General features: G+C 46.3%; 1 protein-coding gene across 1 annotated transcript in view; it reads right to left on the reverse strand.

The window, feature by feature from the left end:
* Positions 1–18,146, reverse strand: part of ABHD16A (abhydrolase domain containing 16A, phospholipase) — a 527,648-nt gene that overhangs the window by 414,247 nt on the left and 95,255 nt on the right. Inside the window, exon 4 of the mRNA XM_044083280.1 lies at positions 2,140–2,226. Coding sequence (XP_043939215.1) covers positions 2,140–2,226 — 87 coding nt within the window. The remainder of the gene's footprint in view (positions 1–2,139; positions 2,227–18,146) is intronic.

Raw genomic sequence — 18,146 nt, forward strand, 5'->3', positions numbered from 1 at the left:
TAGGTCTTGCATTACACATTCCTGGCTCCATAATGGGGCCAAGAGTTTGATATGGGAGTACACCAAATCCTCCAGCCCTAGAAGGGCAACTGATCTTAAACGCAATTTTAACACTTGTACCACACATTCTCAAAAAATGCCTTCCACTTAGCATGCAATCTCCACTTAGAAGCTATATAGTCCGATTAGCAGAGAACTGCACTATCCAATCCCTCTGAGAACTCAACATACTGGGCCCAGCTCCCGAGGTGAACTTCTTAGCATCCATGTGTCAAACACAAGTGAGTTATGATTGGTGACTCAGGCACAATCCTCTAGATTATATGCAGCTCAGAGTAAAATGTAAGTGAAAGTAGACCCCTCTACTGCCACACAGTTACTAACGACTGGCAGTATGGTAGTAGTTCTACCATACACTTACTCCTTGTGTGAAATTCAGCACAACATGATCTCCACCAACTCACAGCAAATGGGTACCTAGTGTACATACACAGGCACACATTAACTGACAACAGACAACTAAAACATTAATTTACACTTTGATTTACTTTACTTTTCTTTAACCCATGCATTAAGCATTTGAGAACAAGAAGGGCCCAGGAGGAGTAGATGCATCAGTTTGCTCTTAATCCTTGAAAAAGAAGTGCTTGAACCTGACACTTGGTTTGGAAACTACAGCAATTGGTTCTGATCCTCCCCATCTTCTATAATTTGAACACTCTTTTCTGAAACTACCAGTTCATATCGGTTTTCCACCAGTACATTAAACAGTTGCGTGGACATCTCTTTATTTGGCAACTTTTTAGAGCGAGCTTTTCCTTATGTAATGCTTTGCCACTGCAGGGATGATACTGAGAGTCCTTTCAGGGGTAGAAGGTATTGCTGCAAACTTTCCTGGCTGCAATACCAGCGTATTCCAATTTCGCTGCCTTTTTGCCAGTCCCCTGACAGCTGCTCCCTGCTCCACTGGCTCTGCTAGCTTTCAACTGGTGGTTCAAAGAAACAAATTGGGCAAGTCAATCCTGGCATTTGCTACTGTAACAAAAACACACTTATTTGAGCATCTGAATGCTTGTGTCCCTGAAGGTTAACTACTCTTAGCAGCAGGACAGTTAAAGCATGTAGGTACTTTAATTTGAAAGCATTGGGTACGCACTTCAGCAAACATCTTTTACACTATGAATGCTGCAACAAAAATTTTAAACCAAATGTACCTTGTGGCCCAGTAAAAGGAAATTCTTATTTTGTGGTTTACAGTGTTGCCTCTAACTGTAAAACAGAGGAATTGAAAAATCAAAATCGAGGTGGGGGGACACGTCATCTGGTAGAGGCCACAAAGCCCTTAGCTTCTATTCCAGTGCTCTCACTTTTCACATCAAAGGCTTTTCTAAGAAGCAGCATACATCTGCACCCTCTACCCCCTTTTTAGGCCTAGCAAACATCTCTGGCAATGATCCTGATCATCCAGCTTATCTCAAATTCATCATTTCCTCCCAGACACCCTAATCTGGCTTACATCACTTGAAGTGTAGTGGACTAGCATGATGCCACTGAATGCAGCACTCCATTTCTGCTGTCAGGGCATTTATGTGTTCTGCATTCTTAGCAGAGAGAAAGTTTATTTCAGCCATAGCCTCCAAGACGTTTGCCACAAAACCCGCCAATGCATGCAAGTTGTTCTGCCATGCAAATGACCTAGTCTGTACAAGTCCTTCACTTAGCCATTTATTTCTACTCCACTGAGATTGCTCCTAGCAATTGTACATGGGTAACTAGACACTATTTACACTGTCCACAGTCTAGTACGATTAAAAGATAAGAATGGTTGAATTAGTTGCCAGGGGTGAGAGCACCAGATTCACAGTCATTAGCGTGGCTAACTCCTCCCCACATACTTGGTATGTGCATGCATTACTATACTGATAGAGAGAGAGAGAGAGAGACAAAAAAAAGTGTATGCATTCATGTATGTGTGTACTACAGTACACTTAGTCTTTTGCATTTTCTTCTTCACTTCTAATGATGCTTCTCTCCTCAGGCTTTCTATGAAAAAGTGCTTTGCCCAAATAAAACTATTTCCACTTAAAAATAAAATGAACACACTATCATCTCAGTACTTAAACAGCTGCAAAACCATACCTCTTAAACAAGCCACACCAGCCAGCACCAGCAGGAAGGTTCCAGCATACTGTGTCATAGGAACCAACTTTGATGTTATCAAATATCCTAGAAAAAAAACAGCAAAAGTTAGTTATATTTTGCCACAATGTACTACACGTTTCTAAAACAGCAATGGTTAAGTGTCTCCTTGTATACAGCGGTAAGTGGTAAAAGTATTTAGTGGCCTCTGTATCACAAGCTCTACAGCTGGAAGCCATATTAGAGCCAGGTGTTTACTCATTAACTCTGGAAAATTCTGCAGCCACCCAGTGATCTGATCCACTCGGTGTAATAAACACGAAGAGGTAAAATGCTAAAACTGCAAATAAACATCAATTGGCAATGTTCAGCAAGTGAAGAGAACAGTACAAACATATGAAGTAATATTTTTAAATACTGATCACTCACTGTCCTTCAAACAACCTTTCTGTGAGACCCATGTCCCACAATTCATCAATTAAACACAGCAGAGTGGATTACTTCCAGTCTACTTGTTAAAAATGCAAAGAGAGGGCAATGCTATATTCCAGGATTTGATTTAAGAGGAAGCCGGCAAACTTAAAATATCAATTGGGGGGGGGGGCTCCCATCCAAAGTCAGTTATCAAAGCAGAGGTAAATATATGGCAGCATTATTACTTAAACTGGAGAAGTGCATATAAATATGAATTAAATGTTGCGGGCTATTAGCTCTACTCCAACTAACTTTTAATAAAAATGAAAATTCCCCAATTCATCAGGAATGCTTGAAACCAAAGGTATTAGATTTATAACAAATCACTTGCAGTTCACAAAATAAATCAAGTATTCTGTCTTTTGGACTCTTGGAAATTCTAGTTTCCATGACCCAGGCTACCTTTATCAAAAATCCTCTATAAAAATACAATTTACTGCTAAAAATACAGACATCTTCTCTATCTACTGCCAGAGGCACTGCCTTGACTACAATCTTATTTCAAATTCAAATAATTTCCCTTATACATTGGGTCTAATCTCATCTCTTCACGTTAAACACTACTTTGGAACATCAAGATCCAAATGAAAGGCAACCTTAAAACAAGATTCCCTATAGGCTAGTTCCAAATAGAACAATTTCTAATCTCTCTAGCTTCTGGATGCTTTAAAACAGCATTAACACCTTATAGCTAATCTATATTTGCAGTAGGTGTAAATGCTTTCTTCTTGTTACCTCACATTTCCTACACATAATTCAATTTTCAATTTACCTTGCAAGTTGCATGTCTACTCTTACTTGTACACAATTCCCTTGCTCCCCTTCTTAACAATGGTTAAAATCCATTTGCAACTATAACTACAATGTCTGACACTACCATTTGAATAATGGAATCTGATATTGGGCTCTGCAACATTTTCTTCTGTATTTGCTGAATTACATTGACTGATGTTACTTTAACAGTAGATTTATTCTACTAGCTGACTACCAACTTCTACAAAAGGCTAGTAAAGTTATTGCAGTATGTATGTAACTTTGAAAAAAAAAGAGGCCATATGTCTTACCATAACGTTCCATCTGTGTTGTTCATCTTCTTTCATTCATCAGCGATGGGTTCAGTTCTGAGCTCTTGGAACCGAATCGGCCTAATGCCAAGCACATGCCAGCCAAAAACTCTCAAGCTAAGCTTCTACCCACAATGCTCTTCTCCCTGTTACCTCAGATCAAGTTTGCCCAAGTTGTATAAGTAAAGATGCACAGGTGAAAGCTGCCCTCTCCAAAGCAAAAAACTCACCATCTATGGGACCGGACGGTGTCCCAGGCTGTGTCCTACACGAGCTCCAAGAAGAACTGAACCCTCACATTAAGTCACTGTTCAAACAGCCTTACTACAGGATATGTACCCAAAGAATGGCGTACAGCTACAGTGGTCCCACTCCACAAAGGTGGTGCCACAACAGACCCCGGGAACTATCACCCCATAAGCCTGACTAGTCTGGTCTGTAAAGCTATGGAGAGCATTATCATGGAACTCATAAACAAAGACATTGGGAGCCTCAAGACACTGGACCCTACCCAATTCGGCTTTGTTAAGGGCAGAGCTTGCCTCTTAAACCTAGTTGATTTCTTTGAAACAGTTACCAAAGCCATAGATGAGGGCAAGGTAGTCCACACAGCCTACCTGGACCTCGCAAAAGCCTTCGATACAATACCCCACTCGGGCATCATAAATAAGCTTACCAGCTTAAATATCAACCCCTATATCACAAGATGGGTTGCAAACTGGCTCAGAGATAGAACCCACATGGTCAGAATTGCAGGTGCCATGTCCGAATCCAAACCAGTTACAAGTGGCGTCTCTGAGGTTCAGGCTAACACGGGGGGATTATGGCTGACAAAGTTCGCAGATGACTGCAAACTGGGGGCCATAATCGAATCTCCAGCTGACACGAGCATCCTCCAAAAGGGTCTCACAGAGACAGATGCTTGGTGCCAGAGCCATGGCCTCAAGCTAATTGCTAAAAAGTGCATAGTCATCCCCTTTGGGAAAAACAAGGTGCCCACAAACTACCACATAGGTGGTAATCCATTAAGTACAGAAAAAGTAATTAGAGATTTGGGGACCAACGTAGATAGTACTCTCTCCTTTGATAATCACGTTGCCAAAGTGGTTAGAAAGACCTTCTATATAGCCCACCTTATCATGAAAGGGTTCGCATCTAGATCAAGAGAGGTCACTGTTCCCCTCTACTCGTCACTCATCAGGCCCATAATTGAATACAAAGTCCCTTTTGGGATGTACCTTACCCGACACCTGCAGCAACTTGAGAGACCTCAAAAGTACCTCACCAAGAGGATCATGGGCTACAAACAGATGTCCTATGCAGCTCGACTAAAGAAGCTCTAGCTCTACTCAGTTGCTTACCGCCTACTCAGAGGCGATCTATGCCTGACATACAAAGCCATGTCAAACCCAGAATTAATGGACATGCTCCACCTCAAAAAATCAAAAGTCCCTTAGAGCTACATGCTGCAGGGACTTAAACCTCAGCACAAAAATAAATAGGACATGCTGGAGGGACAGATTAATTTCCCAGAGGCTCCCCTCACTCTGGAGTAGAATCCCAATTCATGTTAGACATAGCCCCTCGCTGATCCTCTTCAAGTGAAATCTGGACGCATGGATGGGAAATCACAAATTCACCCCTGGGATCTCTTCTGTGTCCCTGCTAGACAGAGGCACAGTAAACTAATCTTAAAAGGGTACCTTCTGTGACCTACTTTACGGATGCACAGTAGGCTAATCTAATAGGGAGGCGGAAGCCAAATACACTCTGGCTAGGCTTATAAATGCCCTAGGGCAAATAGCCTAGTATCTACCTATGAACCTATAAAGCAGAGGCCATTTCTGCACAAATGCCCAAATGCCCTACGACATCACTTGGACCCAAAGTATCCGCCAGGAGCCTTTGGCAGGGGAAGGAGGGTGAGAAGTGATGAATGAAAGAAGATACAACACAGATGGAACATTATGGTAAGACATAACTTCTTTATCTGATGTTAATTTTCTTTCCATTCATCACCGATAGGACAGAATCCCCAGCTACCTTGTGATCCTTGGGCAGCCCTTATGGAAGAACGCTCCTGAGTACCATTGAGCCGAAGGCAGCTCTCCCTCTGGAGACCACATCCATTTTGTAATAATTGATAAATGTGTGGGGTTCAGCCCAAGCGGCTGCTGCACAGACATCATCCATAGAAGCTCTGGAAAGGAAGGCTACAGACGTTGCCATAGATCTAGTAGAATATTCTTTGACACAGGTTCTTTTGCAAGTGAATAAATGAAACGAGTGCAGTCCTTTGACCATTTAGATAAAGTAAGCTTGGGAGATAGAATTTCCCATTCTAGGCCCAGAAAAGGAAATGAAAAGTTGGTCAGTTTTATGAATTGCTTTCGTCCTGTCTAAATAAAATATCAACTGTCTGTGCACATTCAAAGAATGCAGGCAGTATTCCCCTTTATTAGAAAAAATCGGGAAAAATACAGGTAAGTCAATAATTTGACTGATGGAAAACTCAGAAAAAACTTTGGGGAGGAAAGATGGGTTTGTCCGGAGTGATACTCTGTCCTTATGGAAGATTAGGTAGGGTCTTGTGTATAATTGCCTGAAGCTCAGAAATTTGTCTGGCTGACGTGATGGCCACCAGGAAGAGGGATTTCCACAACAAGAATTTGAGATCACATTTCACAGCGGGTTCAAAAGGAGGTTGAGTCAAAAGACTGGAGGACTACTGTGAGGTTCCATGGCTCTATAGGCTGTCTGACTGGATGCCTAATATGCGAAACTCCTTTGAGAAAAGTTTTACATAAATGCAGTGAAATTAGGGAGTACCATCCAATCCATTATGATAGTTTGAAATAGCTTCTAGGTGTACCCGTATGGTAGAGGCTGCAGCTCCATGTTCAAAAAACGTAGACAGGTATTGCAAAACTGCTATGACTGGAGCTGAATATGGATCTAGCATCTTTTCCTTAGACCAAATACAGAATCTTTTCCATTTGCCCAGATATAGTCTTTTGGTGGATGGTTTATGAGAGGCCAGAATAATGTCATGAACAGATGAGTAGAGGTCCTCCTGCCTGGCAATTAATGGAAGTGGAGAAACCAAGCTGTCAGCATGACACTGGACAGGTTCGGATGACTCAACCCTTGGGGGTGAGAAATTAGGTCTGAAAAACTCCAGCTCTACTCAGAGGCATACCGCCTGTTCAGAGGCAATCTGTGCCTGATGTATAAAGTCATGTCTAACCCGGAATTAATGGGCATGCTGCACCTCAGAAAATCCAAATCCCATCGAGCTATGCGCTCGAGAAACTTGAACCTCAGCACTGAAATAAATAGGACATGCTGGAGGGACAGATTAAGAACAGAGGCCTTCACTCTGGAATAAAATCCCAGTCCATGTTAGGCAGAGTCCCTCATTGACTCTCTTCAAGAGGAATCTTGATGAGTGGATGGGAGATCGTAGGTTTACCCCAGGTATCACTTCTGTGTCACTGTTAGACAGAGGCACAGTATACTAACCTCGAAAAAGGGCATAGCAAAATAAATTTAAAATGGGTGGCGAAAGCCAAACACATTCTGGCTAGGCTTATAAATGCCCTAGGGCAGATAGCCTAGTATGAACCTATGAACCTATGAAAGAGGGTCCAGAATCCACGGTCAACATAACAGATGAGGCCGAAGGAAGAGGAACCAAATCTGTCGAGGCCAAAAGGGGGCTATGAGGATCACTTTGCATTTCAACCGAATTGCTTTCTTTATGAATTGGGGTATTAGAGGAATGAGGGGATAGGCATATAGTAGACCCGTGGGCCAATTGTGGATCAGAGCATTCCACTGGGGACTCCCCCTCTGGAGGAAATAGGGCAAAATAGCTGCTGCATTTGTTGTTTGATGGGGAGGCAAATAGGTCACAGCAAGGCTGGCCCCCAATGGCTGAAGATTTCTGCCGCTACTTCATGATTGAGAGACCACTCATGAGGCAATAGGATACATCTGCTCAACTTGTCTGCAATCACGTTGGAAATCCCAGAGCTATGTGTTGCTATCAAAAAGAGGTTGGAAGCTATCGCCCACTGCCAAATTCTCATGGCCTTGTGACACAGGGGATAGGACTTGGTTCCCCCTTGCTTGTTGATATACCAGACTACTGACATGTTGTCTGACTGAACTGCAATCATTCCAGAAGGAAGAACAGGTTGGAATGCTTGCAACGTTAACAGCACAGCTCTCAGTTCTAGAATGGTGATATGCAAGTTGACCTCCAATGTGGACCATGTGCCTTGGACCGTCTTTCCCTGGAAATGTCCCCCCACCCCATCAGGGAAGCATTCGTTTTCACAATGGCTTTGGGCTGAGGGGTTTGGAATGGATGGCTCCAAAGTTCTGTGTCTGACCTCATCCACCAAAAAAGGTCCTGTTTGCAAGAATTGGTTATCTGAATCTGAAAGCAGAGTATGGCAATTTCGAAACCACTGAGAGAGGAGAAGCCATTGAAGTATTCGCATGTGCAGTTTTTGCAAGAGGCACTATTGGTATGGAAGCTGCCACGGATCCTAGAACGTGAAGAACCTCTCTCGCTGAGACTTTGTTTTGACAGATTATCACCCGGAGCTGAAGCCTCAGTCTCTGAAGTCTGTGAGCCGGGAGTGACACCAGACAAGAACAGGCATTGAAGACTGCTCCAATAAATAGTATCTTCTGGGACAGAGCCAGATTGGAATTCTCCCAGTTTACAGTTATCCCCAAAAAATTTTGCCAGTGTAATGATGTAATGCAGGGCTGTTACCAGAAGATGCTTGGTGGGAGCAGTAAGGAGCCAATTGTCTAAATATGGAAACTCCCGGAATCCTTGTAGTTTCAAGTGAGCTGTAACCACTGCCATGCATTTTGTAAACACTCTGAGGGGCTGTGGAGTCTACGAATGGCATGGCATGAAACTGATAATGATTGGCTCCCAGCCGAACGTGAAGGAGACTCCTGGAGCATTTGTCCATTTTGATGTGGTAATACACATCCCGGAGATCTATCCAGCACATCCAATCACCTTCCCTTAGAAAAGGGAGAACGGAATGAACTGTGACCATCTGGAATTTGGTTTGGGCAGCAGATTTGTTTAAATTGCTGAGATCCAGAATAGGTCTCCAGTCCCCTGTCTTTTTTGGCATCAAAAAGAACCTTGAGTAAAATCCGTATCCGCATTGGTCTGGTGGGACTAACTGGATGACTCTTTTCTGATGCAGCTCGTTTATTTCTGCAGCTGCTTCTTCCCTTTGACTGGGTGGAACGTTGGGAAGTTTTGACGGAAGCTTTGGATAAGCGATGAGGGGAATAGTATATCATCTTGTTATGATCTTCTGCACCCAACGATCAGTGGTTATTGAATACCAGGCAGCTTGCTGCAGAGAGAAACAACCCCCGACTGCTTCCACAGGAAAGCAATCAGGCTGCTCTTCAGGAGCGCTGATAAGGCTGCCGAGAGAAAGAATCCCTGGGTTCCTGATTAAGTGGACTCTCTGCCTCGGTAAGTGCATCTTCCAGAACTGTTACCCCCCCCTCTGCCCCTGGGGTATCATCAACAGGCATGGCAAGGAATCTTCTGATTCCTGGAAAGGGAATGTTGAGGGTTGGAAAAACAGAGAGCTATGGCAGTCACAGTCTTACCATCCTGCTCACACCTGTCCAAAGTGTCCTTCACCTTGGGGGCCAAAAAGGGAAGATGCTTCAATGGGAGCATTCAGGAAAGAAGACTTGAAAGGGTCTGCGAAGCCACAAAGGCGCATCCAGGCATGGCATCTCATAACTATGTCTGAATCTGCAGCTCTAGCCACCCCCTCGGTTGCATGGGAGAGCAACCTCATGGACAAATTGGAGATAGATTCCAGGGTTGTGAGCTGCGAAGCAACATTATCCCTTGCCTCGTCAGACAGCTGCCCTGTGAGTGTTCCAGAGAGTTCGGAGATCAGGTCTCTTTGGAGCCTCGTAAAATGTGCCAAGTAGCTCAGGGACCATATGGCGAAGGTCGCTGAAGCAAAGACTCGCTTCCCTGATCTGTCCACGGCCTGGGACTCTCTGTTGGGTGGATGGACAGTAGAACTCTCCTCAGCAAGATCCTTTTTCGTGGCCGCCATCTCCACCACAGCATCGACTGGTAAACATCTGGACCAATGCGGCTTTTCCTCAGGTGGAGAAAATCTTGTCAGGTCTCTGAGGGATCACTTCAACAGAATCAGGGTTCTTCCAAGCTCGCTGCACAACAAGCTGAACTAGCTCGTCTGCAGGCAGGGTCATCCAAGAGGTAGATGGCCGAGCACGGAAAGCCTGCAGGAACACTGACTCCTCAGAAGAAGGGTTAGTGGGCTTCCAATCACCCCTCTGTTTCAACATTTCAAAGGAAACCTCATCAGGGCTGACCGTGGGGATCGTTCATCATCATCAAAATCCATGTCCTTCACCATCATCAAAATTGATGTCCTCTGTTAGAGATTCCTCAGGCGAGTCTACGTGTTTCCTTTTGCACAATCTCTTCCATGGGGGCTCCTCAATGGGGACCTCTGAGGAGGACTCTGAAGAGAGGACACCCTGCAATGGGGGATCTTGCGGCTTTCCTGCCCAGTGTCCCAGGGAGGTGGCCTGTGACAGCTGTAGCTCAGTGGGAGAAGTCTGGGGTTCTGACATTGGCAGAATGCTACCAGAAGCAAGGGTCTCTCCATAGCATGGAAAACAGGTTCGCCCGAAGAGGGATGGGAGCTCGGAACCGGGGTCACACCCCACTCTGGTCGAACCCACCTCTGAGGATGGAACCTCAAGCAGGATCAGTGCAGACAAGGCTCCTGGCACAGAGTATGGAGCCGAAGAAACACTTGGAACAGTGCCACAAACCAAGGAGCCTGCTGCCAAATCACAGGCTTGAGGAAGGACCGGGTCAGCGTGAACCGAAGACCAAAGGGACAGTCACACAGCCCCAGTGAGGTCCACCACAGGTGCCAAGATGGGGGGTTCTGAAAATGACATCAGAGCAGAAGGCTTTGGAACCGGTATGGTCAAAGGAGGAGAACAGGATGGAGTCCGTGGAGAAGTCAACCCATGTCCTGCAGGGGGATGGGTCCTGGAAGGAGTGGGTATCCCCCTGGCTGTCAACAGCTGTTCCACAAGATGCACCACATCAAGTTCTGAAATGCTCCTGGTGGACCTAGTGGATACTCCCGACAGGGAGTCAGGTCGCTCTAGGGATGGACTGTATACTTGCCCTAGAAATGGGTCCATGAATTAAGAGTATCGGGTCTGTGGTGTGGAATCTGCCTGCGCCAATGTCTCAAGTTTGGAAACCGGAAGTAGTGGAGTTAACATCATAGTTATCGGGACCGTAAAAAGGCTCGGTGCCGAAGGGGCACTCTGAGCAGACATGGAAGGTTCAGTAGTAATTGCAGAGATAGGCATCGAAAGCGTGCACTGTGCCGAGATCATAGCAGTCATTGTAAGGTCGACAGTCGGTGCCGAAGACAGTATCGGAGCCAAAGCTGGAACAGATATAGTAACGGTCGTAGCTGGAGCCGAAGAGGTCAGTGCCAACACGGCAGACTTGTGCTCCAAAGATAGTTTTGGCATTTTAGATTTCACAGATTTGCCTAGTCACCGGATGGTGACGAGGGATCCAAATGGGATCTTTTCTTGTCCTTAATAGGAGGGGGTGAGACCTTAATCGCAGAAAGGGCCTCTGAAAAAGGCAACTTAAGTCGCCCTTTCAGGATTAACTTATTCGTGCGCTCATTCAAAGTGCGTGGACTGAAACTTTGACAAATCACACAGGAAGGTTGCACAGAAAGATGGGGCACCCCAAACAATAAACAAAATCGTCATGAGAGTCACTGTTTGGAGGTTTATCCTTACAAGAAGCAGAATGTTTGAAACCCGATGTGCCCTTTTTATCAGACATCATGAAATTTACAGACACACACACACACACACACATGCACGCGCACACACACACACACACACACACACACACACACACACACACACACACACACACACACACACACACACACACACACACACACACCAACAACCAAGGAAGAATACTATAGGAAATTTTTAAACTCTGCTATCTCTATGTATAAACCTATCTAAATACACACAACCCCTAAGAGATGCATCAAAAAACACCCAACTATTCAGTTAAAAGTGAAAGAGAGAAGAAAATACCAATGATGGTATTCCAGGAATACCACCAGGGTAGCGAGAGAAGGCAGTATCACCAATGGTACTTAAAGGTTTACCAAAACGGGTAGAAGCAGGAGTGAAAATAAGAAGTTATGTACCTACCATAACGTTCCATGTTAGTTGTCTTCTCTCGCCTTCTTTCTTGCTTGATGGGTTTGGAGCCGATCCCTCGGCTCCGACTCGGCACTTGCTAAGCTCGAGAGTCACTTTTACCAGCTCGAGGCAGCCCCATATCCCATGATGCAAGGCGGTAAGTACCCAGATCTCGTTTGATGACAAAGGGCAACAGCACCAAGCATAAAACACTTCCAAAAGGAAGAAAGAAAACTTACAGGATGGAAGAAGGACCAGGTCTGAATGGTCTTCAGCATAATAATTTCTTATAACAAGGTCTGTCCAGGCCTGGGGGAAGGAGGGAGGGTCACAAGAAAGAAGGCGAGAGAAGACAACTAACATGGAACGTTATGGTAGGTACATAACTTCTTAATGTTAAGTTGTCAATCTCGCTTTCATTCTTGCTTGATGGGACAGCGTCCCTAGCACCTCTATCCTGGGTGGCTCAATGGAACAGACTCTTGAGGACTGTAGAGCCAAAACTGGCTCTGTCCCTGGAGGCCAAGTCCAATTTGTAATGGGAAACAAAAGTGTGAGGAGTGGCCCAAGTGGCCGCTGCACAAATAGTGTCTAAAGGAAGTCTAGCTTGAAAGGCTGTAGAAGTAGCTAAGCTCCTAGTTGAATGTGCTTTAGGTTTTGAGCACAGCTGTTTTCCCCTGAGCAGATAAATTTCAGAGATGACCGAAGAAAGCCATCTGGACAAGGTCACTTTAGAAACAGGAAGGCCTTTTTTATTATCCGCATAGGAAACAAAAAGTTGATCAGATTTTCTAAATTTTTTTGTTCTGTCCAAATAATATCTTAGTTGCGGTGGACATCAAGATAATGTAGTTTTGTTCGGCTCTGTCTGAATAGTTTGGGAAAAATACAGGAGATCAATGGATTGATTCAAATTGGTCTTTGAAGCGACCTTAGGCAAAAAGGTCGGATTAGTTCTCAAAGATACTCTGTCTTTGTGAAAAACCAAATAGGGGGGTCGAACCGATAGAGCATGAAGTTCAGACACCCTCCTGGCGATGTAATAGCCACTAGGAATAAAGTTTTCCAAGAAAGAAATTTCAGGAACAAGAAACAGCTGGCTCGAAGGGGAAGAATCAAGGATGTCTGCACTAAATTTAGATCCCACTGAGGAGGAGGATTCCTGATTGGAGGCTTTAGTAGGAAAATTCCTTTCAAGAAGGCCCTGCAGAGCCTATGGGACATAATATTATGATCTGCGACCCGACATGAAAGTTGGAGATAGCAGCCAATTGAACTCTGACTGTGGAAGAAGAGGAGCCTGCATGAAAAATCTCTGCTAAGAAGTCCAGGACTGCCTGAACAGGGGCAGTGAAAGGATCAATATTCTTGGCCTTAGCCCAATAAGAGAAACGTTTCCATTTGCTTGTATAAATCCTCCTGGTAGAGGATTTTAAAGAAGCTACTATGATGTCTCTAACTGGGTTAGAGATCAAGGGAAGCCTGGCTAAGGAAGGAAGTGGAGCAACCATGCTGTGAGGTTGAGAGAAGGGATAGACCGGTGCAGCTGACCGGATTGGTGAATCAGAAGATCTGGCACTGGGTCCAGATGCCACGGCTGCACCAAAAGGTGATGATGGAGGAACGGGAACCAAACTTGTCGAGGCCAGTAAGGGGCAATGAGAATCAATTTGGCTCTCAAAACGGTAGCTTTCTGGATAACTTGAGGGATCAGAGGAAATGGAGGGAAGGCATAAAGAAGTCCCTGGGGCCAATCCTGGGTCAGAGCGTCTCTGCGGGGATGGCCTGGTAGAGGGAAGAGACAGAAGAAGTCTGGGCATTTGCTGTTTTCGGGAGTAGCAAAAAGATCGCAACATGGACGACCCCATTCTAGAAATATCTCTTCCGCTATAGATTGCTTGAGAGACCACTCGTGAGGCATGAGAATAGCTCTGCTCAATCTGTCCGCTACAATGTTGGTTTTCCCAGGGATATGCATTGCTACCAGAAACCGATGAGAGGAGATCGCCCATTGCCATAGTCTGAGCGCTTCTCGACACAAGGGGCAAGACTTGGTTCCGCCCTGTTTGTTGATATACCAAACTACAGACATGTTGTCTGTGTGGACTGCAATTGTCCCTACGGGAAGAAAGTCGTTGAGGGCTTGCAACGTTAAAAGCACTGCTCTCATCTCCAGGACATTTATGTGCAGATGGTACTCGAACGGCTGCCACGTCCCATGAACCATCCTGCCCTGATAATGACCCCCCCACCCGATCAGGGAGGCATCCGTGGTGACAGTGGCTATCGGGATGGGGTACAAAGTACCTGCCTTGGTGAACCTGAGGAGATGTGATCCACCAAGCAAGATGATCTTTGCAAGTCTGTGTCACCAGAATCTGGTGACGCATTGGAAGTTGTTGGTACGACCACTGTGTGAACAGCATCCACTGAAGAAGGCGCATGTAGAATCGAGCCAGGGGAAGAAGAGTAATGGCCGCAGCCATGAGGCCTAATACCTTTAGAACCATCCTAGCCTGTACTTTCTTGTTGGCCAGAATGATCCTGACATGACTCTGAATGTCTGAAACTCTTTGATCTGTAAGGGTAGCTGACATCCGAACAGTGTTTAAGTTTGCGCCTATGAAAGTAATAGACTGGCAGGGCGATAAGGATGACTTTTCGAAGTTGATAGAGATGCCCAAATGAGAACAAAGACTTATTGTGTAATCCCTGGCTTGAATAAGCTGATGCCTGGTGGTGGCTGACAGGAGCCAGTCGTCGAGATACGGAAACACCTGGAATCCTTGACGTCTCAGGTGAGCCGTGACCACTGCCATGCATTTGGTGAACACTCTGGGGCTGTAGTGAGACCAAAGGGCAGGGCTCTGAACTGGAAATGACTGGACCCCAGCCGCGGAGAAATCTCCTGAGCGTCTGTGAATTTTGATGTGATAGTGCATCCTGAAGATCTATTGAGCACATCCAGTTGTCCTTCTGTAAGAAGGGCAGAATTGACTGAAGAGTGACCATTCGAATCTTGTTTTCCTCACAGACTTGTTGAGTCTGCTGAGATCCAATATTGGTCTCCAGTCTCCCGTCTTTTGGGGACCAAAAGAACCTTGAGTAGATTCCGGCTCTGAATGGTCTGTTGTAACTGGCTGAATGGCTCTTTTGCAGTAGTTTTGAGACTTCTAACTCTGCAATTTCCCTTAGACCGGTGGTACATCTGGAAGGGAATTTGAGGGAAAGTACTTTCCTCGAAAGGAATTATGTAACCCTTGGATATGATCGACTGTACCCATCTGTCTTGAGTGAGGGAATGCCAGGCTTTTGGGTACAGTGATAATCTTCCCCCGACTGCCTCCAAGGAGGGACAGCCGGGCAACATCTCAGGGATGCTGAAAGGGCTTGTCAGAGAGAGGCTCTCTGTTTCCCTGGTTTTGGACCCCTCTGCCTCTAGAGCGCCTGTTGTTGTTACCCCTCTGCCTCTAGGGGTAAACTGACCACGTGAATCGCGTGACTCCTTGGGATTTGGAACCACATTTTGCCACCTTTCTGTCCTTTGGGGTAAGGTCTAGAAGGGGTGGAAAACAGACTCCTACAGCAGAAAGAGTCTTGCCGTCCTGCTCACACCTGGTCAAAGTTTCCTTCACCTGAGGGCCAAACAAAGCTGACCCATCAAAGGGAGAATTTGTGAGGGACGCCTTAAAGGGATCTGCAAAGTCACATAGCCGCATCCAGGCTTGGCGTCTAAGAGCCACACCTGTACCTGCGGCCCTACTGCTCCATCAGCAGCATAAGATATTAGCCGCATGGAGGAGTTTGCAATGGAATTAAGGGTTCCTAGCTGCGAAGCAATTTTTCTTGAGCCCCTGCAGCTGTAGGATCCTGTACTACTTCACCCAGCTCCTTAAGGATATCCCTCTGGAGTCTGGTGAAGTGACATAGGTAATTCAGCGAGCATAGCAAAGGTCGCTGAGGAAAACATCCGCTTACCATACCTATCCATGGTCCTAGAGTCCTTATTAGGAGGATGGACGTGCGGAAGGATCTGCAAGTTCCTTCTTGGTGGCAGCAGCCACCACCATGGCATCAGCGGGACACCCTTAGTGAGGAATTGCTTGTCACACGGGCAGTGATAAATTTTGAAGGCCTCCTAGGGACTGGCTCTACAGAGTCAGGAGCAGCCCACACCTTCGGGCAATAACCTGCATCAGGGGTCGAAGGCGGAGACACCCAGGAGGTGGAGGGCCGAGATCCAAACGCCTCTAGATATACTGACTCATCCTCAGAGGGATTATTGGTGGGCCAGTTTCCCTCTGTCTAAGGAGTTCTAGGATGTCTGAGAAGGAGACATCCTCAGAGGGGATCTTGGGGATCCCTCTGACTCATCAAAGTCAGTATCTAAAGTGATAGACTCGGGGAGTCTACGTGTTTCCTCTTACAAGTCCTCTTCCTAGGAGGATCTCCCGAAACATCAGGAGAATCCTCGGAAGAGGGGAAATTCCCAATGGGGAAACCTGAGGCGGAGGATCTCTGGGTCCTGTAGCAAGAGAAGTGGCAGAGATGTCAACAGGCACTATAGAGGGAGGAGCTAAGGGAACAGACTGCTGGCTGATACCAGTGGCCAGCACACTCTTCCTCACCTCGAATGCTCCCTCCCAGGCAGGTCCGAGAGAACCCATTCCAAGAGCTAGGAACTCCAGGGACCACCGAAGGGAAGTCTCAGAGGCAGATGTCGGAGCCGAGCTCACCAAGGCCGAGGCTCCAAGGGGAAGAGCGGGTTCGGACAAGGGTCCGATGCCACTCACCCCCTCGGAGGAGACCATGGAAGCCCGCCACGAATCCCTCTAAGGAAGGTCTCAAGAGGAGATAAGAGTAGAGGCTGAAGGGACAGAAGGGGGTATCCGTCCCTCAGCCGTAGCAGTAACCATTCCCAAAGACTCCAACTCCAAGCTCTGGGGTAGAGTTGAAGGAGGAACTGTAACGGGGTGTGGACCAATAGTCGTCTGTTGAGACGGACTATGTAACATTTGGGCCAGTGCCTGTGACTTAAGTAATCTACTGACCACTCTCTCTAGGTCATGGTCCGAAAGCCTGGATGACCTTGAAGATCGGCTCCGATGGCTCCGTTCCGAGAGGAGTGGTGAAGCCAGAGCCAAAAGTATCGGCTCCAAGGAAGGAGACCTCGACCTCTTCCTCGAAGGAGCCATCGGAACCGATGAAACTATTGAACCTGTCGGAGCCGACTTATCGGAGCCGACAGGTAGCCTCGATGCATCGGCTCCAGCCGGAGCCGATACAGCCACAAAAGTAACAGTGTCGGAGCCGATCGGAGCAGACACCGATGCCTGTGCCACATGGTGGTCGGAGCCGACACCGAAGTGGTCGATGCAGAATCGGCACCGATAGCCATCGGTGCCGAGGCTGTTAAGCCAGAATCGGCTCCAGCCAGAGCCGATCTCGACTCAGAACGAAGTCGGAGCCGAGGCCGCAGGCTTTGACACAGAAGCCTGGGCCTTGGAAGACTTGGCAGTCTTAGATGGAGCCGACTTAGCCGGAGAGCCCTCCGGCTTAAGAAGGCCCCTGAGTATTAATTTGTTTCTTCTTTCCTGCAGGACTCTCTGGCTGAAAGAATGACAAATAGCACAGGAGTCCTGCAGGTGAAGAGGCCCCAGGCAATAAAGGCAAGAAGTGTGACCGTCTGTCAGAGACATCTTCTGACAGCACGAGTCACACTTCTTAAAGCCTGAGACCCTTTCTTTGACATGGTGTAACACAACACACACACACACACCAGTCAAAGAAATTTAAATTAAATATACCAAAAGGTATAACTACCAACACACACACACACACCTAACAGGGGATGGGAAGGGTAAGGTCTGACTAAAAAAATAATAAGAGACAGACAAATTTCTGTCAGAAACAGTTTAAAACTAAATAAAAACTAACAATAAGGGGTTTTTAAGTTAAAAGGGGCAAAAATAGCGAATTAGTAAATCACTTACCAGGAGCTGGTAAAAGGAGGACCTCATAAGCGAAGCGGCAAACGAGATCTGGGTACTTACCGCCTTGCATCATGGGATATGGGGCTGCCTCGAGCTGGTAAAAGTGACTCTCGAGCTTAGCAAGTGCCGAGTCGGAGCCGAGGGATCGGCTCCGAACCCA

The sequence above is a fragment of the Protopterus annectens genome, chromosome 9.part0 (assembly GCF_019279795.1).
Source record: "Protopterus annectens isolate FY-2018-M chromosome 9.part0, PAN1.0, whole genome shotgun sequence".
NCBI classification, from domain to species: Eukaryota; Metazoa; Chordata; order Ceratodontiformes; family Protopteridae; genus Protopterus; species Protopterus annectens.